Source organism: Cynocephalus volans, chromosome 10 (assembly GCF_027409185.1).
Source record: "Cynocephalus volans isolate mCynVol1 chromosome 10, mCynVol1.pri, whole genome shotgun sequence".
In the NCBI taxonomy this organism is placed as follows: domain Eukaryota; kingdom Metazoa; phylum Chordata; class Mammalia; order Dermoptera; family Cynocephalidae; genus Cynocephalus; species Cynocephalus volans.
The window spans coordinates 93,361,822-93,372,578 of NC_084469.1; the positions used below are offsets into that span (position 1 = coordinate 93,361,822).

Here is a 10,757-nt window from a genome sequence, read left to right on the forward strand (position 1 = left end):
CCACACCGTTGCCAATGCTCGTTATTTCCCTGCTTGAATTTGCTTTGATGACAGCTGTCCTGGTGATGTGGAGTGGCACCTGGCGGTGGTGTGCCAGGGTCATTCCGTCAGTGCTGGCTGCTGTGGGCACTTGCTCTCATCAAAGCTCATCTTTCCCAGGCCCTGCCCTTTGGGGGTCTGTGGAGGGACCTGCGGGTCCCGGGTCGGGTGGCTGGCTTCCCCAGGGGACTGAGACGGGCCTCCTTTGTTTTGACCTTACCCAGAGTGGAAATTATGATGGATGAAGCCAAGGAGAGCTCCCATTTCTTGGCGTCCCAGACACTGAGGCCCCTGGTTTGAGAAGGAAAAGACCTGGGAGGGAACGTTGAGTCACGCCGATGAGGGGTCATGCCCAAGGATGTGGCACGGGAGGCCAAAGGCAACAAAAGCCTTTTCCAGTGTGTGCACTTGCTGCACACCTGCCCTGCCCCTGCAGCACCTGCCACACACCTGCTAAGCTCCTGAAGGCTCCTTGCTGACTTCCCAGGGAATGCATTCTTCACGGAGCCAGGTGTGGCTTGTCTGAGGTTGGGAGGTGATTGCAGGTCTGAGTGGGGGTGGAGCCAGCCAGGCACCAGCCCTTGCCTCCTGCGGTGAACCCTAACACCAGCTGCCCTGGCCTCCTCTGTGGCCTGCAGAGGACAGAGGCCCTTTCAGTCCAGGACGGTGGGCAGCTGCAGACAGCGTGGGCACAGTGCGGAGTGGTGTGCATGCTAATGCCGGTTCTCCTTGGACTCTCACGGGCGCCATCCCCGGCTGGCCACACATGCACAGCTGCACTCCACAGGCCCAAGGTGGAACCTGTCAGCAGGCCCAGGGAACAGGGACTCAGACACCCCCTCACTCCCAGCCACCACCACCCCGGCCCAGCCACGGGTGGGGTGGACAAGGATTCCAAGACACCTAAGTCAGTGGCTGTGGGAATCTCTGGGTGACAGGGGCAGAGGGCAAGGCCCCCCAGGGGAAGAATCCAAACCCAGGGAGAGTCAGCCACCACCGCCAGCTTTGGTGGGCCAGTGCCTCCCAGAGAGAAGCCAGGGTCCCCAGCCACCAGACCTCAACATGACATCTCCAAGCAGGCAAGGCCAAGCCTGAGGCCTGCAGAACCAGCACCTCCATCAGGGTGACCTTTAGTTATGGAAGTCCAGGGCCTGCTGTGACCTCAGGCGAGCCAGTCCCCTTTCTGGCCTCTGCAGTGTGGAGCCTACCTCTCGGGGTCACTCAGAGGATAAGCGGACAGATGAGTCCCTCCCCTGCATCCGGTGCAGGCCTGTGTGTATGACTGGGACCCCCACCAGCCAGTGGTGACACTCACCCCATGTGGGCAGGGCAGGCTCCGTCTTACCTTCTGAGCCAAGGAGGGGCCCAAGGGCCATGGGGTGAGTAACAGTGGCACCCAGCCTGCTGGACACCAGGCTGGTGAGCAGATGAGGCCCTGCTGTCCTGACGCGGTGTGGCTGGGCTGCCAGAGGGTAAGGGCAGAGCCCTGTAGCATTAGCCTAAAAGCATGAGCTCAGCGCTGGCAGCTGGCACATACTAAATCATGTGGATTTTCTAGATCATTAAGTAGGCCTGTCAGTCAGGGGCAACTTTCTGGAAGGTTCTGCAGCCATTCTGGCTGAGCTCCAGGCACTGGCAGCATCCCCAGGGCAGTGGGGGACGCCTGGCCTCCCTCAGGTCCTCAATGTGGACAAGCACGTTGTGTTTCTGTAGCTGGAGTGCATGACCATCTTGCGAACCCCAGCCCTGAATCAGATGCCACCCCCACAGCCGGCTGTCCCACAACCTGGGCTGGGTGGGATGTTTCTGTGGCCACCAGATGGACAGGACTGGCAAGACCCACTGTCCTCCCTGACATCATCCTGTGGCTGAGACCATCCCTGCCCCCTACCCCATCCCGACAGGCTCTGTCCTGGCCACTTTTACCAGGTGGGGTGACAGACGCCCTGACCCTGAGAACAGCCCCGGGGGCCCTTGGGGTTACTCCAGGCTGCCCCTCCTCCTCCTCTATCAGGAGGACAACGTGCCCATGACCCTCCCCCAGGAGCTGGATGCTGTGCTCCGGGGTACCCCTCAGCCCTGGTAGCTTGGTTCCACATCCCACTCCAGCTCTGACAGTGCTCCCCCGAGACCAAGTCACCACCACCCTGACTGGGACCCCATGGGTCTCAAACCCACCTCCTTGTCTCCACTGTGAAACTCTCTATCACAGAACGAGAGCAGTCTTAAGAAGTTAGCAGAGGCAGAGCCCAGGGCTAAAGAAACACCCAGTTACCCAGCACCAGCCACAAGAGCCTTGTCCCCACGAGGGAGGTCGTGCAGAGGAACTGGGACAACAGACCAAGGTCTGAGAACCACAGTTTCTCTGGACATCAGCTCCTAAAACCTGCCTCTTGGATGGGCTGCGTTGGTCAAGAAAGGCCCCGGCCACTGCCCTGAGTCCTGAGAGCCTCGGCCACGCAGGAGCACAGAGTGAGGCTGAGAAGGAGCTTTCAGATCTCTATTGTTACAAATGGAACAGCACCAATGTGACATAAAATGACACAAGACACAGGTGGATCAACGCTGAAACACAGCGACCCAATCGCGGAGGTAAAAAAACCCAAACTAAATACGAGATGCAGAGGACAGCTCTGGCCCGGGCGTCCTGGCGGGCAAGCCCTCTGGCTGCAGTCACTGCGCAACTTGGCCTGAGCTCGACGCTGAGGCCGGGTTGGCAGCCTGGGCCCAGGAAACTGCCAGGAGCCTGGGGTCACCTTCTGGTGGGGTGGGGGGTCTCAGTCCTGGGGCCGCCCCTCCTCACTTGGCCCGCCGGGTGATGATGCGTGTGGAGAAGTCAAAGAGGTCGCGATTGATCTTGCGCAGGTTCTGCACCTCATCCTCCAGCTCGGTCACGCGGATCCGCAGCTGGTCCTGGCCGCCCAGAACGCTCTGGGGGCAGGGCAGGGGGTCAGAAGACGGAGGCGACCTCGGACATCCCCTCGCCCCAGCAGCAAGGACGAGGGTCACTCAACCCCACTGTCCAGGACAGGGGGCAGGAACAGGGGCAGGGGTGTTCCTCCTCTTCCCGCCAAAGCGGCGCCCTGCCCCCCTTCCCGGAGCTGCCCCGCCCCTCCCGCGGCCCTGCCCACCTTCTCCATGGTGTTGCACATGGCTGCATGGAGCTGTCCCATCCGGTCCAGGAAGCTGGGCTCCGTGCCCTACAACACAAGGGCCCACGTCCTCTGACTCTCACACCAAGCACTCCGGCCACATCAGCCCAATCAGGGTTGGCCACTACCCAGCTGTGGAGGAGTCACCCGTCGCGCACTGAGATGCGAAAACTGAGGCTCAGAGGAGGGGCTGGCAGCCTGTTTGGAGGCAGCAGCATCAACCCCAACTACGGCAGGAAGCAATGCACTCCCATTTCTTCAAACCTGTTTGCTGTTCCAGGGCTCTGCATCCAAGAAATCCCCCAGGGCTGGGAACAGAGACAGCGTGATGTGGTACTGAGCCAGGCTGGGCGGGGCTGTGACAGGCAAGGTCAGGAAGGCTCCGGACAGAGGGCTGGGCGAGGGCCCGGACAGCGGGTGCCTCCAGCCCATGGGGGGAGCCTGACCAGCCCAGCCAGGCCACTAACCCAGAAAGATGGATGGATGTCTCCTGGACACTGGCTGGACACACGCCCGCCCATCCATCCAGCCTGAGCACTGCTGCTCCTGTCTGCAGGAAGGGCTCAGATACCCCACAGGGACCTCGGGTGATTCCACAGCAGTGGACAGAGCCAGGTCTGGACATGGCCAGGCCCCACCATGGCCAGTCAGGCATTGAGGGTCAGGCAGGGACAGGGCACAGGGGTCAGAGAGGGGGTGGCATTGCTGGGGGTCCTGGCCTGGGACCCCACCCCTCAGAAATCCTGCTGTGGGCAGCTGGGTTGAGGTTTGAGGGGCACGAACAGCAGCTGGGGAGCCTTGGGGAACTGCTTGCTGCCTGGCTGTTAGATGTGGCAGCGGGGACATGCCCAGCTGCTTGCAGAACCCCGTTTTCAGTCGGGAAGGCTCCTGCACCTTCTGAACTCAGATGTGCCCCGCCCCTGCTGCCAGTGGCCAGTCCACCTTGTGCTTGATGCCCCAACAGTGTGTGCCTGCAGAGAGGGAGCTTCCATGCCGGCCAGCCCTGCCCACCCCCATTGATTTGTCTTCAGGAAGACACAGAGTGACTCTGCTATCTCCCCGACAGCCCCGTCCCCTGGGGTAGCCTGCCGAACAGGCGCCCTTCAGATAAGAAATCAGTCTGTACTTCAGGTGGGAAAAGCCGGATGGGGAGCAGTGCCAAGCCTGCCCAGTGCGGGCGACAGCGACAGACAGTGACGCCAGACACCAAGGACGCCCAACTCCTCGGAAGGTCGCAGCAGGAGAGAGGCGGCAGGGAAGCTTCCCCTGCCCCGGGGGCCCCGTATGCTCATAGCCTCAATCACCCGGGGCCCAGCCCCAGGAATCACAGCAGTTCCGTCCCCACAGATGGTGCAGGGGCCCTGCTGGAGGGCAGGCGACAGAGTGTGCAGGGCCTGCAGGGGGCAAGGGAAAGGCCAGCAAGAGGAGGGGACATGGCCCCCAACCCCTTCTGGAACTATCTGGAGCCAGGTGGGCATCTTCAACCCCCACTGCTCACCACCACCCTGGCTGCTTCTGCACTCTGAGCTAGGTATAGACAGGAACCTTTTGGCCATTGCCCAAAACACAAACCACCTGGCCCTTTGTGAAGCTGGCGACCCATCTGGAACCACCTGGTGACAGGAAGGCAAGTGTGGGAAGGACAGGGCTTGGCCCTTACTGGCTGGAGGATGTAAGCCACTGAGGATGTGCAGACAGCCCGCAGGCCTTTGCCATCCTGCGTGCAGAAGGTGCCCACCAGTGCCAAGTGGAGCCTGGTGCACAAGTGCCTGGATCCGCAGGGGCACAAAGAGCTGAGGAGGGTCCTTCCCGAGGCCCTAGGGCCAGTGTTTGGGATGCACATACCTGCTGGTGGACGCCCAGGCGCACTATGAGGCCCCCGTGGCGTGGCTCGTCCCCATGCTCGGCGCCCAGCAGGTGCCTGTTGAAGTGCGGCAGCGGCAGGCTGGGCCTGAAGTCGGAGCTGAGCATGCTGACCGGGGCCAGCACGATGCAGGCGTTGGTCACGGGGCCTGTAAGGCGGGTGCGGTCAGTGCGCTTCTCCAACCCCACGGCTCAGAGCCCTCTCCCACCTGCCCCTGCCCCCTGGGTGAGGCTTCCATCACCCGAGGCAGCCCCCTGGCTGGGTGCCCACACCAGGCCCACCTTTGAGGGTCACCGTGCGGATGCACTGCTTGCTGTGAACGTCCCAGAGGCGCACAGTCTCGTCGTGGGAGCCTGAGAGCAGCACGCTGCCGTCTGTGGACACCGAAAGGCAGGTCACCTGGTTCCTGGGACAGACGGATAACAGGTGCTGGGTCAGGCCACTCAGGTGTGAGAAAGGGCAGCGCAGATGACTGCACCCTCGCCCCCTGCGTCCACACCTGTGACCTTTGAAGACCTTCCCGGTGTCCTGCTCCGGCTGGAAAGTCCTCTCCCTCTGGCCGGGCTATGGGGGCCGAGAGGGGACATGAGCTGCAGGGACACAGGCGCCCTCAGCCCTGGGGCCTGGCCCTCCCACGGCCGCCCCAGCCACTTACCCAGGTGCAGAGGTCCACCTGGAAGACAGAGCCATCGCTGCCACCGCAGAACATGTGGTACTCAGCCAAGTCCATGGTCACGGCCATGATGCTCATGTCAAACAGGACCGAGAGCAGGAGCTCGCCCGAGGAGATGGCCCACAGCTGGGAGCAGAAGGGTGGGGTCGGGGCACCAAGAAGGTCTGGGGTTGGGGGCCCCTGATGAGAAGTGACACCCCTGGGGGGGTCTCAGGGGTCAGGAGACTCAGCCTTTCCTAAAATGAAGCTCAGTTCTCATGCTACTGACCTGAGTCTCCCTCCCCAGTCCCTGGCCAAAGACTCAAGGGCAGCGGTGGCCTTTGCTCTCCCCAGGTTGGCTGGGGAGCTGGGCCCGGCACAGGGCTGAGCGGGAGTTTCTGAGCCTACAGAGGTCTGAACGTCCACCCTCCCTGGACGTTCTTGGGGATCGCAGCATCAGGGGATCATAAGCCGTCTGGAGCCCTGATGGCCGGGGGAGGCGGCGGTTCATTCGCTCACAGATGCGGTGGGGGTGGGGCTCTACCTTCACCGTCTGGTCCAGCGAGGCGGTGGCCACCCGGGCCAGGGGTCCCCCAAAGCCACAGTGAAGGTCTGTGATGGGCAGTGTGTGGCGGGACCAGACATGGCGGGGGGCTGGGATCCGGGAGGGGTCCTCCTGCAGCACACTGTGGGGCAGGAGTGGATGCTCCAATCCTCCCACGCCCCTGGACAATCGCTCTTGCCCCCAGCCTCTCAGACACCCCCTCCTGCCCCAGGTTCTCAGTGCGTCCTTCCCGCAGCCACTGCCCCTCCCCATGTGACCCGGGGGCCAGGCAGGAGGCAGCACCTGCACAGGCTCCAGGCCAGCACCAGGCAGTCCTTGCCCCCTGAGAGGAAGTGGCTGCTGTCCCCCGTGAACTGCAGGCATGAGACGTCTTGGTAGTGGCGGCTCAGGATGACCAGGAGGTTCCCGGTGGAGACCTGGGAGGGGGTCCGGGGCATCTCAGTCAGGGGAGGAAACAGGGGCAGCAGCTCCTGGGACCCCCACCCGCCTTGGCCCCAGGACTGTGGGTCAACGGTATCAGGGTGAGGCTGGTGGTTTTTGTGGCCCCTGGGACAGTGAGGCCTTACTGTGCCCACCTGGGTTGGCGGGTGGCCATACCCCAGTGGTCCTGCCTGCGTCTGTGTTGCCACCTTGTCTGTCGTTATGTTGTGGCCTGAATTGTGTACCTCCCCAAAAAACACTCAGGTCCTGACCCTGGGGACCTGTGAGTGGGACTTCATTTGGAAATACAGTGTGCAGACACAATCAATTCAGATGAGGTTGTCCTGGATTACGGTACACCCTAAATCTAATATGACTGGTGTCCTTACAAGGAGTGGGAAATATGGACACAGACACAAACACACACTGACATATGACGATGAAGGCATAGATCGGAGTGATGTGTCTACAAGCCGAGGAACCCCAGAGACCACCAACCACCGCCACAAGTGGGAAGGGGCAGGGAGGAGCCTCCTGGGGAGCCCCACTTGAAATGTGAACTTCTGGCCTCCAGACTGAGGGAGTGGAAGTCTGTCTGTGGCCTTTGCTGGGGTGGCCACAGGAGACTCACACAGGTACCTCCTGAAACCTTGGGACCTGGCAAGCCACGCCCCTCCCTGGGCCTTAGTTTCCTCAACTGGAAAAGGGGGCTAACCCAGGGCAATGTAGGATGAAATGGTCTGGTCTGTACCACCCAGCTCAGCCCCAAACCACAAAGAGAGCAGCTCACACAACCACTATTGTGGAGGAGTTTGGGGCCAGGGACAGGTAAGGGGCCCATCACACCTCCTGGCAGGTCCTTGGCATGGGACCTGAACCTGAGGAAGAGACCAGAGCAGCTCTGAGCCACAGCAGACCAGCCATTGACCCCACAGTCCCCTCCTCACACTGTCTTTACCACATAGAGAAAAGGGGCCTGGGCTCCAGCCTCTGGATCACCATGTGGGGCACCCCCTGTGGTCACGGCTCTGGAGGAACAAAAATTCCCTGTGAGGGTGGGGGAGGCAGGCCAGGCCACAGCCCCTCCTGCTGCAGACCAGACCGCCTTCAACCAGAACAAGAGTGAGCCTTTCAGTTTCTACACGGTCCCCCGCAGCACAGACAGGGACTAGGTGCCCCTCCCTGCCTTGGCTTTCCTCTCTGCACCTGAGTGACCGCATCCTAGTTTCCAAATTGCGGAATGAGGTTTAAAAGCCCCAGGGTGAGAGACAGTGATGCCCCCTTACATCCCCATGACCCTGTGAATGGCCCAGGACACTCAGTTCTCTCGGCAGCCCTTTGGGAGGCGAGGACAAGGTCAGGAAGGGCAGAAACCCTTCTTCTGGGCCCAAATCCTACACAGTTACTGCTTCATGTGGGGGCCAGGGAAGGTCTCCTCCAAAATATAACGGGCAGTTCAAAACAATGCAGCCAATGATTTAACCCAGCAGCCTGCAGGCCAAACCCCACCGAGGCCTCCTTTTGTAAATAAAGTTTTATTGGCACACCAGCACACTCACTAATTAAGTATTGCCCAGGGCTGCTTCCCTGACCAGGGCAGAGCTGAGCAGTTGACCTGCGTGCAAAGCCTAAATTGTGTACTCTCTGCCCTTTGCAGAAACCGCCTGCCAGTCTCACGGCCTAGAGCGCATGCGTGCGTGTGTGGGGGATGCTGGTCAGAACTCACTCCATCCTCATGGCCTTTGGGGCTCTGGCTTCAATAGTTACAATTCTCCCCCTGCACTAATCACTCAGCAACTGAGGGAAGGACAGGAACAGAACACTATGCTTGAGATAAGGGGAGGGACACCAGCAACCCCAGAGATGATCAAGAGGCGGCTCTGGAGTGCCTGGGAATCTTGCACGTCCGCAGCCTTTCTCTCTTTGGCACAGCTCCACTTTTGTCCCCAAGTCCCTTATAAGCCACTACTCTCCCCCACCCCTGGGTGTGGAGAAAGCAGCTGCACAGCACTTGGATGGATCAAACTTCCACCCAATCCCTGTAAGCAACCACCCCTAATAATAACAATAACCAAACTCCTTGTCAACCATACAGAGCTGCCTGCTTTGTTCTTTGGTTTCAAGACACCTTCTCAGCGTGGTGGGCATCACAGTGTTAGCTCACGCGTGGACAGGGCTTGGCTGAGCACGTGTATGGGCGGGGGTGCTATCACCTGGTTTCTCCAGGGCTGAGAAAAAGGGAGCTAAAAAACATTGCCCTGCCTTCCAGCAGAGGCAGCTTTTTGTCTTTATGACTTTTTTTTTTTTTGTCTTTTTGTGACCGGTAAGGGGATCGCAACCCTTGGCTTGGTGTCGCCCACACCGCACTCAGCCAGTGAGCGCTCCAGCCATTCCTATACAGGATCCGAACCCGCGGCGGGAGCGCCGCACTCTCCCGAGTGCGCCACGGAGCCGGCCCTCTTTATGACTTTTAAAGTCATCACCGCCACATGCTGCCACCTGCTTGAGGAAGGGCTCCCCCAACCCTGCTGTAGCCCTGAGGGGTTCTGCACAGCGTGTATTAGCGGCTGCACTGCACAGAATTAGGGCCACTTAAAGATGAGGCCTCCATGGGACTTTCAAGAGTCTCCTGGGGAACTGGAGGAAGGAGGCTGTATGGTGAAACGCAGGCTGCGACCCCTGAACGATCACCAGTCCAAGCCCCCCAGGCCTGGGATCTAATCCTCATGGTGGCTCCCTGGTGCCCTGCAGGTGGGACTCAGGGGCTCCCTGTGTGAAAACCCCTGTGCTCTATTCCTCTCACCTCCCACAGGTGTATGTTTTCTGCAATTCCAGCCAGGACGTAGAGGCCGTTGGGTGCCGTGGTCAGACAGGTGACGGGCCCAGGGCACATAATCTTCTGTTGGAGCTGGTCCTAGGAACACACAACAGCCCTTGTGAGCTTTGTGCGGAACGCACGAGCCCCTATGGCAGTGGACAGGAACGGGGGAGAGGATGCCAGGGCAGCTGCTAAGTCCAGAGCACTAAACAGAGGAGTTGGGAATACTGAGCAAATCCATGGCCCAGCGAGCAAGTGTTCACACCCGAGAGCCCAAGGCCAGCAGGCCTGCACACAACCCCGCCTCCCCTAACGTCCCCCCGTGACCTCCAGCCTCAGTTTCCTCCTCTCTAAAATGGGAACACTTCATGAGTTGTGTGTGGACCCAACCAAACAATGCCAGAGCATAGCGCTTGCCCGGAGACATCTTAGCCGGGTGAGAGGGGCAGCGCGCAGCTTCAAGGGCTGCATTTTGGGGTTCCTAATAGAGAAATGGTAGACCCCGACGGTGAGGATCAGTGACTTTTGTGGGGGGAAAAACGCATGAGCCTCCTGGGCTCCCCCTTCAGGGGGCTCCCCCAGATCTCAGACTTTCTCCCTTCTCCGCTAAAACTACACGTCCCACTGAACCCCAAACTCCCTCTTTCAGCAAAGCTCCCGCGTCACACGCCCGCGCACTTGCCCAGAGGGAAACCCAAGCCCGCCAGCCCTCCATGTGCGCGTGCGCATAGCCGGCTGCGCAGAGACCCGCCCCCACATCAGCCCGCGCTCTACTCGGCGCGTGCGCACAGCGCCTTAACGGGATCCCACGCGCTCCCAAGACGCACGCCTCCCTCCTCCAAATCAGCCCCCAGGCCCGCGCATGCGCAAAGCGTCCCCAACCGAGCCATCCCCACCCCCACCCCAACTCAGGGCGGGGGCGGCCCCCCCCCGCGCCCTTCCCGGGCCTCAGTCTTGGGCGCCCTCCCCGCACTACGTCTTATAAAGCCCGGCAGTGGCCCCCGCCGCCGCACCTTCCGCTGAAGCTCCCAGGCACTGATGAAGTTCTTGCCCAGCTGCGCCGCCAGCAGGTACTCGCCATTGAGCAGCGCCAGGCCGTGGGGTCCGGCCGGGCCGCCGCGGTACGTGAGCAGGTTGGCGCCCGAGTGCAGCTCCCACACGACGCAGCTCCACAGCTGCGCCGCCGAGTCCGTACACACGGCCACCTCCATGGGCGCCGCCATCTTTTCCTCTTCGCGGCCCCGGAC

General features: G+C 61.0%; 1 protein-coding gene across 1 annotated transcript; it reads right to left on the reverse strand.

Annotated features, from left to right (window-relative positions):
• Positions 1-2,524: 2,524 nt before the first annotated feature.
• On the reverse strand, positions 2,525-10,757 carry WDR18 (WD repeat domain 18). The gene is made up of 10 exons (XM_063111229.1): positions 10,524-10,757; positions 9,496-9,606; positions 6,555-6,688; positions 6,252-6,393; positions 5,711-5,854; positions 5,555-5,619; positions 5,337-5,461; positions 5,037-5,203; positions 3,171-3,239; positions 2,525-2,970 (listed from the first exon to the last, which is right to left on the reverse strand). Exons 1-10 carry the CDS (start codon positions 10,731-10,733, stop codon positions 2,839-2,841), a joined length of 1,299 nt encoding a protein of 432 aa, XP_062967299.1. The 5' UTR covers positions 10,734-10,757; the 3' UTR covers positions 2,525-2,838.